Raw genomic sequence first — 22527 nt, 5'->3', positions numbered from 1 at the left:
ACAATGGAAAAAAAAAAAACCAATGACTAGGGTCAGAGGACCTGAGTTCAAATCCTACCTCTGACATGACCTATGACCTTGGGAAGATCACAACTTCTCTGGCCCTCACAATCTGCTTCTGTGTAGGATGAGGGGGCTGAACTAGGTTGTCTCTAAGGTCCATTTCGGGAGTAATCCTAGGAATCTGGGAATGACTTCTATTTATTATCCTGGGGGAAGGAGAAGCAGGGTCCCTCATTTCTGAGATAGTGTACAGGCTATCCTTTTGTTTTTCCCCCTGTTTACTTGCAGCACTTTTATTTTTCCTTAACACAATGATGTGTTGGGCATTACAATCCCCAACTCTTAGGATGACTTTTTTGGTATTCTACTGTCATGTGAGAACATTAAGGCAACATAGAAGAATCTTACATAAATTAACTAGATGCACAAATTTACAGGTTGTAAATGCAAACTTTTTTCAACTCAAGGTTGAATAACTTAACCCCATGACAGTGGGGGAAAACAGTGGGTTAAGGAAAAAAAAAAACACAAAAAAACCTGTACAGGCTATCCTAATGCCTGAAGCCAGGGCTTCATTCATTGGTACCTCTACCAACCCTGACCCCCAACAGAAGATCCCTAAGGAGTAAAGAAAATGTAAGCTGGGAAGACTGAAGAGGAAGCCCAGGATTAAGAAGACTGAGGTCAGGGCATCTAGATGGCACAGTGGATAGAGCACCAGCCCTGGATTCAGGAGTACCTAAGTTCAAATCCAGCCTCAGACACTTAACACTTACTAGCTGTGTGACCCTGGGCAAGTCACTTAACCTCAATTGCCCCGCAAAAAAATAAATAATAATAAAAAATGAACATAGGACAATTTATTAAAAAAAAAAAAAAAGAAGACTGAGGCCTGTGTAGACTAGGCAGATCCCAAATGTCCCAGGGCAATACCTCCCCACTCCCAGACCAAGGAACGTGTGGGCATGGGGGTATAGAGGTGAGGGGAAGAATTGATCATTTCACAACCTCCTCTTTCCCCAAAGGTGAAACAGAGACCTATAGGAAAAACAGAACACACTCTTTCCACACAGGAGAATATACATAAGTCTTTATAAAAGAAACCCAAAGCTCAATAAATATGCACCTTTATACACAGGGGGAGCAGGCTGTCCCTCAGCCCCGACCTCTGTGTGGGCCAGACTGGGGGAGTAGGATGGGGTCGAGGGCACTTCCTGGGTCTAGCTATCTGGGGACAGGGAAGAAAAGAGGCCAGCTGGGAGTGTGGTGGAGAGAGGGTCAGTGGCTTAAGGGAAGGGTGCCATAATTCAGCCTAGGCAGGGGGTGTGTGTTTGTGTGTTGAGGATGGGCATTCCTGGGGGTGGACCCTCAGAGGTGAGGTCTGGAGAAGCAGCAGTGTATGTGTGAGCGGAGTAGCTAAGAGCTCAGAGGGTGGGTGTGTGGGAGCCTAGGGCTATGAGTCTCCCAGGGCCTCCTCATTTTCTCTTGGCCCAGGCAGTATTAAACAAAGTGCAATCTGGTTTCCGTCCCTAGATCTGTTCTCTGGGAACTCTGGTGTCCTGGTCTCACAGCAAGGGGATTAGGAGCACGTCGGTCAGAACCCGGTCATCTGTCTGTGTGACCATCCGTCCATCTGTCCATGGCACCCCGGGTTCCTCCTGCTGCTCAGACTTCTCTGCAGGACAAGTAGGGCAAAAGGGGAGAGGATAAAGTCTGTGACCTGGGTTATAGCCCTGACAGGTGAAGCTAGTTCTCCCAATAAAGCTGCCCCAAGGGACATGTAAGAAACCCAAAGCTCAAAGTCCACTCATGGCTTCTGTCCAATAGTGAACCTCTGCCCTATGTCTTTTCTTTTCTTTTTTTGCAGGGCTATGGGGGTTAAGTCACTTGCCCAGGGTCACACAGCTAGTAGGTGTTAAGTGTCTGAAGTCAAATTTGAACTCAGGTCCTCCTGAATCCAGGGCCAGGGCTCTATCCACTGCCACATAGCTGCCCCCTTGCCCTATGTCTTTTTACAACTTTCCCCTGTGACCCACCTCCCATGTCTGCCCTTCGCTAGCATCCACATCATCAGACCCGAAGCCCTGCTCCCTGTATTGCCCAAGGGCTCCCCACGGACACTCACGATGCCGTCAGCGTGGAGTTCAGGAGAAGCGTGGTTCTAATTCGGTACAGCTGCGCCAGGGTCAGTTTCCTGTGCTGGCCCGAGGGCTGGGCCCTGAAGGTGGCTTTAGTGACTGGCTTTTCACACTCCCTTGAGAAAGGACACTCATCTCCCCGTCCGGGGGAACACCCCCCATCTTCCACCTCTGACAGCTCCGAGGCACTGCATGGGCTGGTCCCCCTACAGTCCCAGCTGGCACAGGCTTCCTGAGGAGGCTGGCACGGCCTCACCTGAGTCCTGGGGAAGCCATTGGGAGGGAGTGGAGTAGTTAGGCAAAGCTCAGACAGGCTCCGGCTTGGGACTGGCAGGGTGTCGTGGCCAGAAGCCCCTGAGAACAGCTGCAGCAAGCTGGCCTCTGATTTGGATTTGAGTAATCTAGGCCAAGGCAGCAGCTGGACAGGGGTACGACGTCGGAGGCGGGGTGAAGATGGCAAGGCAGGAGCGGGAGCAGGAGGGTCAGGCGGGTCTGGGGGCCTGAGGGTGGGAACAGGGGCCAGCTCTGCAGTGGCCACAAAGTCCTTCAGAGAGGTCGGGGAGAGGGTGCCATAGGCAGAATCAATGGAACATGATCGGCAGTCAGCGGGTGCCGAGTGGAGCAGTCCGTCAGGCTCAGGGCCCAGAAGCTCACTTGTCGGGGTGATGGAGGAAGCTGTTGTGCTGATCGAGGTCTCATCTGACCGGGAACTAAACGGGCCGCCCTCAAAGTCGGATGGTGATGGTGTTTCCCCGGGCTCCATCACCACAACTGCTAGAGTCTCTGTGGAACTATCCGAGGGGCTAGAAAGGAGAAGGGAGAGGACCAGGGAAGCAAAAGGGGACTTTGAACAGGTCAGCAAGTCACCAAATTGTGATCTTTTTTTTTTTTTTGATGGGGCAATGGGGGTTAAGTGACTTGCCCAGGGTCACACAGCTAGTAAGTGTTAAGTGTCTGAAGCCGGATTTGAACTCAGGTACTCCTGAATCCAGGGCCAGTGCTCTATCCACTGTTCCAGCTAGCTGCCCTAGATTGTGATTGAACACTGACCTAGCCCTATACACAGTTTGGAAGGAGATACTAAAAAAAAGTAAGATAGCCCTCAGAGGGCTTACAGTCTAGCAGAAGCAGCAGTAATAACAACTCACAAGTTAGCAATGCCTTCTGGCTTACAAAGCCCTGTCTTCACGACACCTCCAAGGGTAGGTAATGCAGGATACTTTTAAGTCCTCCAAGACTCATCCCTCCTTCTCAAATAGGCAATTGGCTATCAAGTCTTACCAGTTCAACCACACCAGTATCTCCCTCCATCCATCCCCTCCTCTCTACATAGATGGCCATTACCCTAATTCAACTATTTCAATAGCCTGCTTATTGGTCTCCCCAGATTCCAGCCTCCTCCCTCTCTAATCCATCCCCCACTGGCTGCCAGTGATTGTCCTATAAAGTGTAGGTCTGACCATGTCACTTCCCTCTTCAGAAACCTTCAATGGCTCCCCATGACCTACAAAATTCTCAACTGGGCATTTGAAGCTCTCTACAATCTTGCTCCCACAGACCTTTATTGTCTTATTTAGTCCCCTTCCCACAACCTCTACTCCAGTCAGACCAGATTGTGAGCTATTCCCCTCGTACAAAATTCCATCATGTCATTCCATGGCTTTGCCCAAGTGGCTCCCCCCCTTTGCCCAGAATGCATTCCCTTTCACTATGACCTCTTAGAAACCCTAGTTTATGTTATCCTGGACAAGTCACTTAACCTATGTCTGCCTCAGTTTTCTCAACTGTAAAGTGGGGATAATAACAGTATCTACCTTACAGGATTGTCGAGAGGATTAAATGAGGTAATATTTGCAGTGTGTTTAGCACACTGCCTGCCACATGCTTGTTCCCTCTCCCTTAGGGACCCCTTTCAACACACCTGTCCTGGTCCCATGTTCCCTCCTTCTTGAAATTCCTTTGCATTTACTTTTTACATACTTTTTCATATCATGTGTTTTTCTCTGTGTCTACATTGATTTCCCCGTAGGAGATTTTTGGGGTTTTTATCCCCTTGTATCTAGCACATTATTATTTACTACCAGACCTAGTCTTAGAGGGAGGTGCCTGGGTCACTGAGAGGTAAAGTGCCCCTGCCCAGGTACCTGTAGCCAGTGTGTGGCAAAGGTAGCCCTTGAACCCAGGTCTTCCTGATTTAAGGTCTGCTCTCTATGCATTCACTATGTCTTGTACACATATGTCTATGCACAGAGTAAGTACTTAATATCTGTTGAACTGAGTTGAATGGAATGAAGGAATTGAGCTTCAGAGAGGATAAGTGATTTACCTAGTCATCCAGCTAGGAAGAACCAGAGATAGAATTCAAACCCAGACCTTGATTCTAAGCTTACTGCTATTTTCATTCTATCACTGCCTCTCTAGGGCCTATGTCTCCTCTGGATTTTGTATCACCATCCTCTTCTCCCATTCTCCCCCCAGTTCCAGAGCCACTCTCTGCACACAGTAGGACCTCAATCGCTGTTTGTCCTGTGATGATGTTGTAAAAGGCATACCAACGTTGGGAATCCAGGCTGTTGTTGCTTTTTCGAAGGATAGTAGGGGAGCTAGCTCCTGAGGTGCTGCTCTCTCCTTCCTCCTCTTCCTCCTCATCCTCTTCTTCCTCCAGGCTCTGCAGATGCTGCTCATGGCTGCCTTGGTGCTCCTGTAGCCTCATCCTCTGCAGCAAGTTCTAGAGGCAGGGGAGGGAGGTTCTAGGCATTGGACACACCTGTGGCCCAGGCTTCTTTACATGTAATATACACACCCAACACTCTCCAGCTCAACTACTCCCCTTGACCTTTAGCCCATCCCCAACCTACACTGGACATCTTACCTGGGCATTATAAATGGCTTCTACCCAGCTTCGGCAGAGGGCCTGCCCACTAGCCTGGAAGGTAAAGGCACCCACAGCACTTCGGAACTCATTCAGATAGATGAGGAGAAAGGAGCCTGGGGGAGGAGGAAGAGCATCATGTGTGAGGAAGGATATTGACAAGAGATAGAGGAGGAGGAAGGAGCCTGGGGGAGGAGGAAGAGCATCATGTGTGAGGAAGGATATTGACTAGAGACAGAGGAGGTAGAAGAGCATCATGTGTGAGGAAGGATATTGACAAGAGATAGAGGAGGAGGAAGAGCATCATGTATGAGGAAGGATATTGACAAGAGATAGAGGAGGAGGAAGGAGCCTGGGGGAGGAGGAAGAGCATCATGTGTGAGGAAGGATATTGACAAGAGATAGAGGAGGAGGAAGGAGCCTGGGGGAGGAGGAAGAGCATCATGTGTGAGGAAGGATATTGACTAGAGACAGAGGAGGTAGAAGAGTATCATGTGTGAGGAAGGATATTGACAAGAGATAGAGGAGGAGGAAGAGCATCATGTATGAGGAAGGATATTGACAAGAGATAGAGGAGGAGGAAGGAGCCTGGGGGAGGAGGAAGAGCATCATGTGTGAGGAAGGATATTGACTAGAGACAGAGGAGGAGGAAGGATATTGACAAGCTGGGACCCACGCTAAGGAGGATGAGCAGTATGGCAAGAGGACCTGGGTTCTTTAGCCTGGAGAAGAGAAGACTCAGGACAAGGCAAGGCGAGGCAAGAAACATTTATTAAGCATTTACTAAGTACCTGGCACCAATCTAAGTGCTGGGGGGTTTAATGAAAAAGAAAGACAGAGCCTAACCCCAAAAAGGAAGGAAAACAAGAAAGGGATTTATGTGCTAGGAACTTCTATAAGAGCTTTACCTCATTCCACTGGAGGAAGACAACACAAGAAAGGCAAGCTGGAAAGCTGGGGAGAAGGAGAGCTGTATCCTTGTGGTAGGGGAGAAGGGGAAAGCAAGGCAATAAGCATTTTTACAGCCCCTACTATGTGCTAGGCACTGTGCTAAGGGGATGCCGGATGAGGTGCAGGTAGACTCCTTGAAGTGCCTTAGGATAGTAAGATGAGAGTCTGGTATTCCCCAATCCAGGTCGCACTGGGGAGGTGGGAAGCTGGGGAATGAGGGGAGCCCCACTTTCCTTTCTGTCCTAACAGAGGCAGGGTGGGACGGTGGGGTGGTAAAAGGCTTCCTTACCAGGGTCTCGGAGTTCCCGACACACAACCTTGTCTACCATTAGGGGCTGCCGGATGACTTTGGTCCTCTCTGCCTTCTTCACGGGCTTGGTCACCAGAAACAGGTCAGTGAAGAGGAAGCAGTAGACATCCATCTGGTGGAAGAGGACATTCAAACCTGGAGTCAGAGGATCATTGATCTCAAGCTGCAAGGGATCTACCTCAGAAAACATCTAGTCCAACCCCTTTATTTTACAGTTGGGGAAACTGAGACCCAGAGAGGAAAAAAATAATCTACTTAGCACTGAAAGGGACTTCAGAGGCTATCTAGCCACACACACACACACACACACACACACACACACACACACACACACACACACACATTTTACAGTTGGGGAAACTGAGACAGAGTCTAAATGACTTGCCCAAAGACCACACGTTTAATAAGTATCTGATATTGGCAAAATTCCTGAAGTAGGGCAATTACTCTTTCTTTCCATGGAAGAACTGAAGTTGAATTGTTCTTTTAAAGAACTGATTTAGAAGAAATTTTTGTTACCAACATGTTTGCTTTGTTTCTAATGCTTTTCTCTTATTTGTTTTGGTAAGGAATTGAAATAAAATGTTTGGTAAGCAAAAAAAAAAAAAAAGTGGCTGTGGGTCAGCTAGGTGGCGTAGTGGATAGAGCACCAGCCCTGAATTCAGGAGGACCTGAGTTCAAATCCGGCCTCAGACACTTAACACTTACTAGCTGTGTGACCCTGGGCAAGTCACTTAACCCCAATTGCCTCAACCAAAACAAATAAATTAATAAATAAGTGGCTGAGCCAGGATTTGAAGCCAGATTCTTTAACTCGAATCCAAATCCAGCATTTACACTAAGAATGAATCATACCCTAAGTTGCATGTGTATCTTCTCTAATGAGACTGATGTAATCTCCTTGAAGGCCAATGACTATATCTTATCTTTTTTTTTATTCAATCATAAAAGTATTTTATTAATTTCCAGTGACATATAAAGATAGTTTAACTTTTGTTTTCCTAAGATTTTGAGTTCCAAATCTTTCTCCCTCCCTCCCTTCCCTTCCCCCTCCTCAAGACAGAATGCAATCTGATCTAGGTTATATGTGTACAATCACATTAAACATATTTCTGCATTAGTCATGCAGTGAAAGAAGATTCAGAACAAAAGGGGAAAACCTCAAAAAACAAAAACCAAAGTAGAAACAGTATGGTTCAATCTGCATTTAGAATCCACAGTTCTTTTTTCTGGATGTGGAGAACATTTTCCATCATGAGTTCTTTGGAATTATCTTGGATCATTATATTCCTAAGAAGAGCTAAGTCTATCACAGTTATGTATCTTATCTCAAGACCCATAAAATCCTGTAGTTAGCTCTAAGGGGCCTTAGGGTCAAACAGTCTGAAACTTTCACATTAATCAGCAAACATTTTTTACAGGCCTGGCTAGGTGGCGCCATAGTGCACAGAGCACCAGGCCTGGAGTCAGGAAGACTCATTTTCCTGAGTTCAAAGCCTGCCTCAGACACTTAATTAGCTGTGTAACCCAGCCGCGGTAAGTCACCTAATTAACCCTGTTTGCCTCCGTTCCTCATCTATTTAAAAAAAAAAAATGAGTTGGAGAATCAATTGGCCAATCACTCCACTATCTTTGACAAGAAAACCCCAAATGGGGTCACAAAGATTTGGACACTACTAAAAACAAAAACACCATCACCAAAACACTTATCTACCATGTGCCAGGCCCGGTGTTAACTGCTGCAAATACAAAGAAAGACAAAAAACAGTCTCTACCCTCACAGAGTTTCCAGTTGAATGGGAGTACAAGCTGAGGTCCTGAGGGATTAAGTGATTGAACTCTCCACTTTTCATCTGCTGCCCCACCTGGTCTTAACTCCATGAAACCAGATGTTCCCCCCCACGATGTCATCCCATCTAAACTCATTATTATGCTGCTAATCTAAGCCTTGAATGCCACCATCTCCCTCAGCTTCCTGTTCCTTCTGACTGGAGGGCAGAGTATCAACTCCTCCCATTGCCTTTCTTTATAAGGGCAGAAACTGGACTCTCAGTTCACCCCACTTTGCATCTACTGCCCTGCCTGGTTTCAATTCCACAGAACAAGATACTCCCCAGTTACTTGTCCCACCCTCCCTGCCTTTCCTGCCTCCTTTTGGGTGTTGTCTCTTTAGACTGTAAGCTCCTTGAGGGCATTCATTGTCTTTCTTTTAATTTATTGTAACCCCAGAGTTTAAAACAATGCCTAGGGGGGCAGCTAGGTGATGTAGTGGATAAAACACCAGCCCTGGATTCAGGAAGACCTGAGTTCAAACCCAGCCTCAGACACTTGACACTTATTAGCTGTGTGACCCTGGGCAAGTCACTTAATCCCCATTGCCCCACAAAGAAAACAAAAAACAAACAAACAATGCCTAGAACATTGTAAGGGCTTATTAAATGTTTATTTGCCTGAATTGATTTGCTCAAGGTATAGATACAATATGGTCAAAGGCAGGTCTTGAACTTGAACTCTCCATCACCCTTCCCTTGTGCTAAGGATGGGCAGGGGGAGTTAGGGAAAGTTCAGGGGTCTCCATAAAGTTTACTTTTTTTTTTTTGGTCCAGAGTTTTGATTTCAATCAGGGGAGGGAACCCCTGGGGCAGAACCTCTCTATAGCCATAAAGGTCAAGAACCCACCTGTAACTTAAGTCTTAGAAAACTACTTGAGGTATTGAGATATTTGGAAACTTAACTCATGGTCTCCCAGCCAGGAAGAGCAGGGGCAGGTCTTGAAACCCTGATTCCCAGAGCTCACCTAGTGAAATGACTCTACAGGGCATGGCATTCAAGTCCCTGATGATGTAAGCAAGTCTTCTAACCTTGCTGGGGACATCACAGGAAAAACCTGGAAGTAGGAAACATTCAATCCTAGTGCCTTCCCTCAGTTAATTTCCTTCCTATTTATCCGATTTAGAGCTTGTCGGTACATATTTGTTTGCTCATTGTCTCCCCATTAGATTGTAAGCTCCTTAAAGACGGAGAACTTTTTCCCCCCTTTTTGGATCCCCAGTGCTTAATAAATATTTATTGGCTGACATCTGTTTTTCCTTCTATAACTCTTTAAACATCACAAAGGACTTTTCCCGACAATGACTCCATGGGATGGATAGTAGAAGCATTTTTGGAAGAGACTGAATTCCATTGGTATGGGGAACTTTCAGTGAGAAAAATGCCTCTACTAACGGAGATCAGCATCAAGTCTTTGACTTGTAATCTTGGACAGTTATTTGGGGGCCCTAAGAGGTTAAGTGACTTACTTGTCCAGGGTCACATAATATAGGTGAGAAGTTGGATTTGAACTCAGGTCTTCCTATCTTCCATTATGTCATTCTGTTTCCCCAATAGAAGTATTATTAACCCCATGTAAGAGATGAGGAAAACTGAGTTGAAGAGGGGTAAGGTGTTTTATATATGATCACAGTGATAAGTATCAGAGATAGGCTTCAAATTGGACTCAATTTCAGAACCACTACTTTTCTTTTCTTTTTGTTTTGTTTTGTTTTTGGGTTGTTGGGGTTTTTTTGGTGGGGCAATGAGGGTTAAGTGACTTGCCCAAGGTCACACAGCTAGTAAGTGTCAAGTGTCAAGTGCCTGAGGCTGGATTTGAACTCAGGTCCTCCTGAATCCAGAGCATCACCTAGCAGAGCATCACCCCCAGAACCGTTACTTTTCAAGGGACCTGGGCTTAAATCTCTTAGGTTCAAATGTCAGTAACTTGCCCAGGGTCACACAGCTAGTAAATGTCAAGGGTCTGAGGCCGGATTTGAACTCAGGTCCTCCTGAATCTAGGACCGGTGCTCTATCCACTGCACCACCTAGCTGTCCCTAATCCATTAACTTCTAAGCATCTCAGTTTCTTTCTCTGTAAATAATCATAGCTAACTTTTATGTAATGCCTGCTATGTGCCAAGCATTGTGCTAAGTGTTTTACAAATATTATCTCATTAGATGAGATTTTTGGAAACAAGGTGCTTTATAAATATTATCTCATTTGTACCTTGAAACAACCCTGAGGGGTAGGTGCTATTATTATTTCCACTTTACAGATGAGGAAACTGAGGCAGAGGTTAAGTGACTTCCCCAAGGTCACAAAGGTAGTAAATGTCTGAGGCCACATTTGAACTCAGGTCTTCATGACTCCAGGCCCAGCACTCTGTCCACTGTACCACTTAGATTTACAGGGGTTGACTCCTCACCTCACCTCTATCAACTTTCCATGCTCCCAGACCAGTTTGAGAGGGTGATCATGAGGGGGACTTCAGGGTGTCTGGGTGAGTCTGTGGGGATGGGAAGCAGGGAAGAGTTATTGCTCACCTTGCTGTCTTTTCCCTCCTTCATCTTTAAGCTCCCCTCCAGAAGGAGCTGCCGAGTGTCATCTGGGGACGTTCCAGGGATGGGAGCTGTCAGATCAAGACGCAGAAATTCCTTCAAAAGCTGGGAAGGGAAGAGAAGTATTTATTGGATGAGTGGAATGGGCAGAGCTGAGAGGAGCAGAGCAGAGCAAAAGGTATCTCTGGGGGCAGCTAGGGGGCGCAGTGGATAGAGCACGGGCCCTGGAGTCAGGAGTACCTGAGTTCAAATCCGGCCTCAGACACTTAACACTTACTAGCTATGTGGCCCTGGGCAAGTCACTTAACCCCAATTGCCTCACTAAAAAAAAAAAAAAGGTATCTCTGAAAGGGGAAAGTTGAGAAATGAAAGAAGATGGAAAGGAGGCCAGACTTCTGAAGCAAAGAACGGTTTTTCCCCCCAGTTGCTGTCTATGGGATTTCTTTTCCATTATTTATTTAACAGGGTAAAAAGATCCTTATTTTTTTTTTTAATTAAGACAAATGCGAAATGAAAAATAGAAAGAATCTACCAGTAACCTCCTGAAAGAAACCTCTCAGGAACTTCCAAAGCAAAATCTAAAGCTTCTAAGTCAAAGAAAAAGTACTATAAGCAGGTTAAAAGAATGAGTTAAAACACCAAGGAGCCACAATAATTATACAAGACTTAGCAATTGACACTATAAAAGAGAAAAAAGCTTGAGGATAAAAGATAACAGATAAATCCATCACAGCTTTGTTTCATCCTATTGGGGGAGGGGGAGCAGAGGGGAGATGGACCTTTAATGAATTTAAGATTTCCAAGCATTCCTGATGAAAAGAACAGAACTGAGTAGAAATTTGGGAATGGAAAACAGAAAAAGATATATACACTTCTACCATTAAAGGGAATATTTGGGGATGAATTATTTACAATAATTGTCTTCTGAGAACCCAATGACAGAAGGTCTGTAGGTGGACTTGTTCAGTTTTATTTTGTCTTGGGAATAGAAGGAACAGGGCACTATACTAAGGAGGGAAACCACTATTGAGTAATATTGATCTGTATAAGGTGAAGAGTATATATGAATCAAGGAAAAGGTGGGAGGAAGAGGAGTGGACATCTCACTTTCATCTGAATCAGGTAAAAGTAACTTAAATACGGTAATACATATATGCCCAGAGATTTCAGTCTAGAAATCCATTAAACTCAAAAGGGAGATAGAAGACAGAGACATAGGAAGAATAAAAAGAAATCTAAGAGGGAGGAGAGGATAGGTAAATCATAAGCAAATGTGGAGGGAGGAACATGAAGGTGGATTAAAAGAAAAAGAATAAAAATCTGGTATCAAAGCTGAGGTAAGAAGAGAAGAACTGCAACAGAAAGGGAATAGATTGTTTCACTTATAAGATCACAAGTCTCAGGTAAATTCCCTTACTTCACCTTCTTATTTGTAAAGAAAGATGTGGGAATAAAGTAAGGAAAAGGACAGGATGGAGGGAAATAACAATTAAAAATTTTAACTGTGAATGTGAATGGGATGAACTCACCAATAAAATGAAGAACATAATAAAATGGATTATTATAAACAAGAGAAACACTTGATTTTTTTTTTGGTGAGGCAATTGGGGTTAAGTGACTTGCCCAGGGTCACACAGTTAGTAAGTGTCAAGGGTCTGAGGCTGGATTTGAACTCAGGTCCTCCTGAATCCAGGGCCGGTGCTCTATCCACTGCGCCACCTAGCTGCCCCTATAAGAAACACTTGAAAAGCAAAGATTCACATAAAGTTAGGGGCTAAAGTAAAATATATTATGTTTCAGTTGAATACACACACAAAAAAGGTGTAGTAATCATGATTTTAGATAACGCTACAGTACATAAAGATAGGATAGAGATAATCAGAGAAATTACTTCATGTGTTAAGGTACAATAGATAACAAATCAACATCAATATTGAAGATAAATGAATCTAATAAAAGAGCATCTAAATACTTAAAGGAAAAAGTTAACCAAATTGGAGAGAGAAATATATACAAAAAATATAATAGTGGGGAGTATTAATTTAGACCTAAACAAATATAACCAAAAGATAAACAAGAAAGAAGTTAATGGAATGGAATAAAATTTTAGATAAAGTAGAGATGATAAAGCTCTGGTAATTATTGATGAGGGCAGCTAAGTGGCACAGTGGATAGAATGCCAGGCCTGGAGTCAGGAAGACTCATCTTCCTGAGATCAAATCTGGCCTCAGTTATTAGCTATGTGAACCTGGGAAAGTCACTTAACTCTGTTTGGCTCAGTTTCCTCATCTAGCAAATGAGCTGGAGAAGGAAATGGCAAACCGCTCCAGTATCTCTGCCAAGAAAACCCCAAATGGGGCCACAAAAAGTCTGACATGACTAAAACGATTGAACAACAACAAATAATGAATAGAAACAAAAAGAATTTACTTTTTAGTGTATATGAAACCTTTGGAAAAACTGACCTAGTAAAGAGGGCATAAAGAGCTCTTTAAAAAATGTAAAAAAGCAGAAATACTACTAAATTCTTAATTTTCTGATCATAACACAGTAGAAATCCTATTTTTAAATGGCCCTTAAAGATCAAATAATAGAAACAATAGAAATTTCATTAAATAAAATGACAATGAGACAATACACCAAAACTTATATCAGTTCTGAGGGGGGAAATTGATGTCTCCAAACACTTTCATCAACAAAAGAGAAAACAAATCTACGAATTGAGGATGCAATAAAAAAAAAACAACTTCAACATCAAAAAAACAGAAATATTTACCTAAATGACAAAGTAAAACTTTAAAAAATTAAAGAGATTAATAAAAACTAAAAGCAAAAGGCCTATTGAAATGATAAAAAAAAAAGTTAATTAGGGGCAGCTAGGTGGCATAGTGGATAGAGCACTGGCCCTGGATTCAGAAGGATCTGAGTTCAAATCCAGCCTCAGACACTTAACACTTACTAGCTGTGTGACCCTGGGCAAGTCACTTAACCTCAATTGCCTCATCAAAAAAAAAAAAGTTAATTATAAAGACTAATAAAATAATCAGCTAACCTGATTAAAAGAAAGGAAAAATAAATGGTTTATTTAAGAGGAAATTATTAGAAATTTCATTGCTTAATTATGTGCTAACAGAACATTACTTAGAGGAAATATGTGAATACTTACAAAAATATGAATTGCCTAGGTTAAAAAGTAAAAAAATAGACTTATGCTTTGCATGACTACACATGTAAACCTGTATCAAATTGCTTATCTTCTCAATGAGGGAATGGGGAGGGAGTGATAGAGAGAACTTAGAACTCAAAATTTAAAAAACAAATGTTTAATAGCACAGAAATTGCTTGCAATAAGATAGCCTTTCCCATATATTTTTTAATTTTTTTTAAAGCAGGGCAATGAGGGTTAAGTGACTCGCCCAGGGTCACACAGCTAGTAAGTGTCAAGTGTCTGAGGCCAGAGTTGAACTCAGGTCCTGCTGAATCCAAGGCTGGTGCTTTATCCACTGCATCACCTAGCTGCCCCCCCCCCATATCTTTTTATTTTATTTTTTTGGTGGGGCAATGGGGGTTAAGTGACTTGCCCAAGGTCACACAGCTAATAAGTATCAAGTGTCTGAGGCTGGATTTGAACTCAGGTCCTCCTGAATCCAGAGCCCATGCTTTATCCACTGCACCACCTAGCTGCCCCCCTCCATATCTTTAAAAAAAAAACAAAACCCATTTTTATTTATAGTTTTGAGTTCCAAATGTTATCCCTCCCTCCTCCTCACCCTCTGTGAGGTGGTAAGTAATCACATATGGGTGCAATTATATAAAACATTACCATATTAAGTAATTTTGTACAAGAAAACTTGAATAAAAGAAAAAAATGAAAGAAAGTGAAAAATAGCATGCTACAGTCTGTGTTCGACCAATATCAGTTTTTTCTTTGGAGGTGGATAGTATGTTTCATCAACAGTCCTTTGGGATTGTCTTGGATGATTGTATTGCTGAGATTAGTTAAGTCATTCACAGTTCTTTATCAAACAATATTGCTGTCTCTGTGCACAATGTTCTCTTGGTTCTGCCCACTTCATTATATATCAGTTCATACAAGTCTTTCCAGGCATTTCTGAAATCATCCTGCTTGTCATTTCTCATAGCACAATAAAATTCCATCACCATCATATACCACAGCTTATTTAGCCATTCCCCAATTGATGGGCATTCCTTTGATTTCCAAGTCTTAGCCACCACAAAAGCTTTGTAGAAATAGGTCTTCTTCTCTTTTTGGTGTCTTTGTCTTTCCCATATCTTTATTTGATACAAATATGGTCTTGATACTTATAAGAATCTACATGTACAAAAATATTTGTAGTAGCTCTGTCTGTTGAAGTAAAAAACTGGAAACCCAAGGAGTATCTTCCTATTGGGAAACAACTAAACAAATTGACATATGTGGATGTAATTGAATATTATTGTGTCAGTAAGAAATGATAAATTTCAGCAATAACTGGGAAGATTTTTATAAGTGATGCAGAGGGAAGTGGACGTTATACAACACTAATGACATTGTAGAAAAAAACAGCTTTGGAAAGCTTTAGAATTCTGATCAATGTGATGATAAACCATGAGTCCAGAAAAATGGAAATGCCCCACTCACCTCCTGACAGAGAGGCGAACAACTTAAAATGCGGTAAGAGACATACACTTCAGACATGGCTAATATGAGTATCTGTTTTTCCAGACTGAAAGATTTGTTTTTCTTTGTTTTAAGCGGTTCCATTGTGGGAGGTAGTGGGAGGGGTAGATTAATTTTTAAGATACTTGTTGCTTGAAAAATCAAATAATAAACCACAATGGTTTAAAAAAAATAATAAAACAAGGTTAAGATGAAATAAAAGTTCCATGGGTTGATGATCTCAAGATATTTCATACCCCAAAGACCCATCTTTTTAACACAAAATTTCCCCAATGATGTCCTGGGAAAAGACCCATGGTGCATATAAGCAGACTCATACCAATGACGACGAATGCTGAGAACAAAGCAGAAAACTATATTGACAAGGATACATATGACCAGAAAGGGAGGTGGACATTCCTGTATGGAGAGTAGAGAGAGAACATATGGATAACCCAAGCCCTGCGTCAGAAACTTTGTTGTGGTTCAGTCATTTTTCAGGCATGTCCAACTCTCTGTGGCCCCATTTGGGGTTTTCTTGGCAAAGATACTGGAGTGGTTTGTTACAGATGAGGAAACTGAGGCAAACAGGGTGAAGTGACTTGCCCAGGGTCACCCAGCTAGTAAGTGTCCGAGGTCAGATTTGAACTCAGGAAGGTGAGTCTTCCTGACTCCAGGTCCAGTGCTATGTGTATTATGGCTCTACCTAGCTGCACCAGTAACTACAAATGAGTCAAAAGAATCAAAGGTGAGAAAGAGTGTCCTGTGAACCACAGTTATCTCCTCTAGGAGGGATATATGGTGAGACAGGAATTGTACAGGTTGCAGCCCCATGGATTGGTTCTGATCTGCCCAGTACCTGACACACAATGACAAGTGGCTTAAAAAAATATCTGCTTCATTGAACAGAGTCCCTAAATAGATGAAATCATGAATCTGGGGGAGTATATAGGAAATAAAACTTAATTGTGCTTTGACAATCTGCCAGACATTTCTTGTCCAATATCCAAGCCCACAGAGATGCCAGACGAAGGAGACGTCTGGGCCCTTGCTCAGGAGCAGGGCGGATGTGAGGGAGGCAGAGGGGATAGATGAGAGCTTGAGGAAGCTGGGGAGGGAGCCTTTGCAGGGTATGATACCTTATCCACTTCATCCGTACTGCTCTCCACCACCTCATAGGAGTCAATGCGGTTAATGATGGCTGCTAGCCGCTGCTGCTCCTGCCGCTGCCGCATTCGAGAGTTGACATGATTGATGAACCGCTCCACTGAGCTAATCTGTGAGGAACAGTGGGGAATCATCTGTCAATTTCCCAACAAGCATCTATTAGATGCCTGGCTCTCAGGATACAAACTAAAAAATGAAACATTCCCTTCCCTCAGGGAACTTACATGCTAGTGGCAGACACATGAACATGTGTAAGTTTACATAAAATATGGGGACAGGGAGTAGTGATTCCATTGATATAGGGAACTCCCAGATAACAAAACTTCTTCTATCAGTGCAGGTTGGCACCTTCTTGGCAACTTATTGCCTTTGCCATAGTCACACAGCCAGGATATATCCATGGCAGGATTGGAACCCAGGTCTTTCTAGCTCGGAGGCCATCTTGCTACATAACAGTGAACAAAAAGCAGCAAGCTTAGAGAAAGCTGGTGGCACAGTAGATAGAGCTCTGAGCCTGGAGTCGGACAGACAAGAGTTCACATCCATCTTCTGACAATTAACTAGCTATGTGACCTTGGGCAAGTCACTTAGCCTCAGTTTGTCTCAATTTCCTCATCTGTAAAATGAGTAGAATAATAGTACCTATTTTCCAAGTTTGTTGTGAGGGCCAAATGAGACATGTGTAAAAAGCTTGTGGCACAGTGTTTGACACATAGCAGACATTATATAAATGCTAGCTATTTTTTTTTTCAGGGCAATGAGGGTTAAGTGACTTGCCCAGGGTCACACAGCTAGTAAGTATCAAGTGTCTGAGGCTGGATTTGAACTCAGGTCCTCCTGAATGCAGGGCTGGTGCTCTTTCCACTGAGCCACCTGGCTGCCACCAATGCTAGCTATTATTAAAATAAATTTAAGGTAATCTGGTGAGGGTTGCGGGGAGGGAAGGGCAGTAGAAATTTGAAGGATCAGGAAAGGCTTCATATAAAATGATGCTTAAACTGAACTCTGAAGAAAGCTCAGGGCTCCAAGAAGCGGAGGCAAAGAGAGAGCACTCCAGGCAAGGGACACCGTAAGTAGTCCATGCAAAGACCCAGAGATGAGAGATGAAGTGTTCTGTGTGGAAAATCCAGAAAGCCAGTTTTGCTGAACTACCTGAAGGAGATATACCATGCCTGGAAAGGCAGGCTGGAGCGAGGGTATGGAGGGCTTTAAATGCCAGAGGAATCTGGCCTCAGGCAAAGAAAGTGGGGATCGTACAACGGAAAGACCAATAAATTTGGAAGCAGAAAGACCCAGGTTCAAATCCCGACTTTGCTGCTTCACTACATGTGTGATCTGGGGCAAGTCCCTTAACTACACCCCTGAGTCTCGATTTCCTCATCTGAAAAATGAAGGGGTTGGAGTGGAGGCTTCTTCCAGCTCTAGAGCTAGAATCCAAGAGGTAATAGGGAGCCACTGAAACTTCTTGAGAAGGAGAGGGCCATGATCAGGACACAAATTTGGTAACTGCAGAGGAAGTACTGGAGAGTGGAGAAAATGGGCTCAGGGAACCCAATGAAGAGGTCATTGAAATAAGGAGGAGAGGGGGCTCAGTCTGGAGGAAGGGAAGGAAAATAGAGACTTCACACCCAAAGGTGTGTGTCTACGCATCTGGGGGCACCTCCCTTCCTTCCTGCCCTTGCCCCAGTTACCATGGTGACAATGGCCTCCTTAGTTGGCGGGTCATCGGTCTTCTTCAACACTGATTTCAGCAGTAGAGGATATTTGGTGAGCCTTTGATGAGGTTTCACTAGCATGTCACTCAGTTTCAGCCTCTGGCATTGTTGGTGCTTTTCTGCCCACTATAAGCAAGAGATATTCATGGGGACCCTCTCCAGTGCCCTCATCCCCCCCATCAGTCATCACCCCTTGGCCCCTCCCCACATCAGTCATCACCCCTTCCCCTACAACACTGGTCATCACCCCTTGGCCCCTCCCTCACCGTGACATAGACCCTGAATAGGTCACTGTCTCTCAGCTGGCTCCTCATGTATTCCATGCAGCTCTCCTCCTCCATGCAGTAACGGATGTAAGGTTTAAACAGGGATCCAAACTACAGGGTAAGAACCAGCAAGAGGATCAGGGGTGCAGGGTGAAGAGAGGAGGAAGAGAGCTCAGGGAGGAGAGCGTTGTAGGCGGTGTGTTTTCAGAATAACGAGGAAGACCTGGGTCTGACCAGGAGGCCAGAGGCATCAACAGTGCCTCAGTTTCCCCATCAGTACTTCCGGACTTCTAGGTCTCTAACCCCAACCTTAGGCAGGATGGGGGAGGAGGGCAAGCCTAGGAGCTGTCCACAGGACCCTCCCACCCTCTTCCCATTACCCCCCTACCATTTTGAAGCCTTTGAGGAGGTCTGCAGGCTGCAACAGGGCCCGGTTACGCCGAGCTTTGTCAAGCATTGGGGCCATCACATTGCTCCACAGCCCTCGGTGCAACTGAATGATCTCCTGTGTATTACTGAATAAGCGCTCAGCATCCACCTGTGGGAAGGGACCTGGTGTAAAGCCTTCTTCCACCCCACGGCCACTGCCATCCCCTTTCCCCTGACCCACCTTCTAATCTCTCAGGCCCTCCGCAGTCCTTTCCCAATACTCCCCTGAAGTCTTTCCACTTTCTTCCAAAGGCCGTCCCACTCAGGGCAGCCAGACAATAAATACTTATTAAAGCACCTACTACGTGCCAGTCACTGTGCTAAGTGCTAGGGATACAAAGGAAGGTAAAAGATGGCCTGGGACTGGGAAGGGCTAAGTCAGATCCACTGACATCCTTCCCTCATCTCTGAACCTCTCACCTCACATAGCAGGCCCGACTCCTGCAGGTTCAAAAGGCAGCACATGAAGAGCTGTGGGGAAAGAAAACAAAACAGAACATTAAAGAAAAAGAAAAAAACACAACCTACCATTGGCCAGCACAGAGACCAAGCAGGGTCTTGAAAATCTGCTGGGGAAGGTCACACACCTCTCTCCTCTTAGGAAAGAAGTGGTGGCCTACAGACTCTGAATAAGGCATATTTCCAGGCACGGGAAGTGTGTTGATTGATTTTTCTTGGCAATATTTGTTACAAGATCTTCTATGGAGGGGAGAGAGATCATCGGGAAGCTACAGCAGTGTTTAAAAAGAAGTGTATAAATAAAGAGAGAGTGGGAGGGGGACATGCAGCACAGTCCCCCCCAAACCAGTGGTTGGGCCTGTCCCTGGGTGCTCCCCCAGGGTTCTGTTGCCATGTCACCACAAGCATCATCCAGCCTACTCGCTCTCAGACCCAGTGACCCATGAACCAGCTACCAGTTTATTGTCCCTCAAGGGGAAGGGGCCGTCAGAGGATGTGGGAGGGGGACATCACAGACCTAAAGAAGGGAGGTTTTTGGGGAAAAACCCCAGGCAGGTTCAAGACTGGGACTAGGTACCCCACAAGCTCTAGCAGACAAGCTCATGGATGCTGAGTCAAAAGTTAAGATAAAAAACCTAGACAGATCAAATCATTATCCTTTATATGTGTTTCCTAATAATGGTTCAGCTGAGCAAAAACTCAAGAGCTGAGCCAGGAAGGGAGGGGGAAATCAGGGGGAATTCCACACCTGGGGCAGGTGGGGAAGGAAGAGCTGGGATCTGGACTAGATGCCTCCAGAGGACCAGACTAGGTCTGATACTTGGGAAGAACAGGAGCAGGAGGAAAGGCTGGTTCGGTGACCCCCCTCCCCACTTACATCAGTGATAACTCGAAGTTTCTTGATATAGGAAGCCTCCGTATGTAACAGTTCCCACACTGCCTCCTGCTGGTGGCATTGCCGCCTGGTCAATTTCTAGGGAAGGAGGGCAGGAGAGAAATAATGAGAATGACCCTTGCTTGGTGGAAGGTGGGAGGGTGGACATGGAGGGGAGTGGGGATGGGGGAGCAGAGGAGGATCTGTAGGGTGGGTGGGGAAGGTGTGTTACGACTCCAGAGACTGAGCTAGAGATTTCTGGTAGGAGGAAGTTGGGTGTAGTCTTGCAACCACAGAACGTCAGCATCAGAAGGAACCACAGAAATTCTTTTGTTTAGGCCCTTATTTTATTTTTTTTTAGGCCCTTATTTATTAATATTATTTTTTTTTTTGCAGGGCAATGGGGGTTAAGTGACTGGCCCAGGGTCACACAGCTAGTAAGTGTCAAGTGTCTGAGGAAGGATTTGAACTCAGGTCCTCCTGAATCCAGGGCCGGTGCTTTAACCACTGAGTCACCTAGCTACCCCTGCATGTTTGTTGATTGAATAATGACAGCAGTAATTATGATCATGATGGCAATGTGTTGTCCTATTTGATCTTCACATTTGAACTTCGTGAGGTAGATGCTATTACTATCATGCCCATTTCACAGCTTAGGAAACCAAGGCAGGATATGCACCCAGGTGGACTAGATTCCACTACACCAAGGTTATTAGCTGTATGACCCTGGATAAGTCACAACCCTCTAAGCCTTATCAATAAAATCAGAATGAGGGGCAGCTAGGTGGCGCAGTGGTTAAAGCACCGGCCCTGGATTCAGGAGTACCTGAGTTCAAATCTGGCCTCAGACACTTGACACTTACTAGCTGTGTGACCCTGGGCAAGTCACTTAACTCCCGTTGCCTGCAAAAATAAAAAATAAATAAAAAAATTAAAATCAGAATGACAACTGGCTCTCTCTCACAGGGTCATTGTGAGCACAGGAGAGAACAGACTGACAATACTCAATGTAAGTGTCCTACTCTTGTCATGTGGAGGGACAGAGCTGTGAATCAGGCGGGACCTCTCAGAACCCGGAGGGGCCAATGGGAGCGCCCCGGGTTGGGGGTGGCGTCCCAGGTACCTTTCCTCACCTCGGCTCCATCGATGAGCTCTTGCCAGCTGTCTTCTAGGACCAGGTCAGCGTCCTCCTCCTCCTCCTCTTCTTCCCAGGAGTCGTGGTCGAACCGCAGCTGCTGGGGCAGCCTGGGCAGGCCAAAGAGACTGTAGGAGTGAAGCTTGCTTTCCAGTTGTTCCATCTTGTCGACCTCCTGGGGATGGGACAGAGTGGCCATGGTCAAGGACACCCGCCCCCAGGGAAGGAGGGCCCCTGCCACCCCAGGAGCAAGGGAAAGTCCTAGAAGAAAGTTAAAAACCTGCCCACCCATGCCCAGGCCCCCCAGGGTTAGCAAGGGGCAGAGGCCCACCTACCCTGCCAAGGGAGCTCCCACTGGGGCCGGAGCTGAAAAGACCGCTGAAGCGGCTGGCTGCCCGGTTCTTCCATGTGTCAATGCCATTGCTGGGCAGGGAGCTGCTGGATGGCATCGAGGGTTCTAGCCCAGGTATGCTGGCATCCCCCAGGAACTCAGTCATGTTCTTACGCCTTCGGCCAGGGGCCTAAGCCAGGGAAAGGGGGCAGGGGGGTGGGGAGGTACAGCAATGAGGTCAGGGCCACCAGGTCTGAGACCCTCCCTGTACAGTCTCTGCCACCCACCCTGCAGCTTCACCCTCAGGAGACCCTGATGCATCTGCCTGGAGAAGGGGGAAGGGGGCTCATCTTTGAAGCCTTCAAGAACCCAACTGACTCGCCCACAGTCTCCCAGGTGACAAGCTATAAAGCCCGAGTCCTATCCCAGACCTGCCAACTGTCCTCCTCCCCCCGTCGGTCTCCTTGTCCTCCCCCCGTCGGTCTCCTTGTCCTCCCCATCTCCGCAAGGCTTCAGCCCTCACCAGGATGTCCAGGCTCTCCCGTCGACCCTGCTGGTCCAGTGAAGGAGGCCCAGGAATGGGCAAGCTCAGGGATTTGAAATCCTTTACTGCCAATTCCACCTTCACCTCATCTCCAGGTTTGGCTGAAACAAGCAGGTGGGGGGGGGGGAGTGTTAAAGAGATTCTACTAGACACCAGCAGACCCACAGCTTCACACCCTCCCAGCAGAGCCTCCCCACTCCTAGCCCCCAACCTCACAATCATAACAGCCCACATTTCTGGAGATTTACCAAATGACTCCCCCCCACCCCCCATCAGAGACAGTTTTTTAATCCATGACACAC

General features: G+C 45.4%; 1 protein-coding gene across 8 annotated transcripts in view; it reads right to left on the bottom strand.

Annotated features, from left to right (window-relative positions):
• Positions 1-914: 914 nt before the first annotated feature.
• The window catches only part of PLEKHG5 (pleckstrin homology and RhoGEF domain containing G5), a 117472-nt gene continuing 95859 nt past the window's right edge, over positions 915-22527 (bottom strand). For all 8 annotated transcript variants that reach the window (XM_043997521.1, XM_043997526.1, XM_043997523.1 and 5 more), the window contains 15 exons: positions 22205-22326; positions 21686-21871; positions 21349-21525; positions 20219-20314; positions 19303-19353; positions 18842-18991; positions 18454-18564; positions 18164-18313; positions 16445-16582; positions 10631-10750; positions 6254-6386; positions 5014-5129; positions 4694-4869; positions 2129-2944; positions 915-1678 (listed from right to left, as the gene is read on the bottom strand). In XM_043997521.1, coding sequence (XP_043853456.1) covers positions 1669-1678; positions 2129-2944; positions 4694-4869; positions 5014-5129; positions 6254-6386; positions 10631-10750; positions 16445-16582; positions 18164-18313; positions 18454-18564; positions 18842-18991; positions 19303-19353; positions 20219-20314; positions 21349-21525; positions 21686-21871; positions 22205-22326 — 2552 coding nt within the window. In that variant the 3' untranslated portion in view covers positions 915-1668. The remainder of the gene's footprint in view (positions 1679-2128; positions 2945-4693; positions 4870-5013; positions 5130-6253; positions 6387-10630; positions 10751-16444; positions 16583-18163; positions 18314-18453; positions 18565-18841; positions 18992-19302; positions 19354-20218; positions 20315-21348; positions 21526-21685; positions 21872-22204; positions 22327-22527) is intronic.

This window comes from Dromiciops gliroides, chromosome 3 (assembly GCF_019393635.1).
Source record: "Dromiciops gliroides isolate mDroGli1 chromosome 3, mDroGli1.pri, whole genome shotgun sequence".
NCBI classification, from domain to species: Eukaryota; Metazoa; Chordata; class Mammalia; order Microbiotheria; family Microbiotheriidae; genus Dromiciops; species Dromiciops gliroides.
This window is presented reverse-complemented; position numbering and strand designations above follow the sequence as displayed.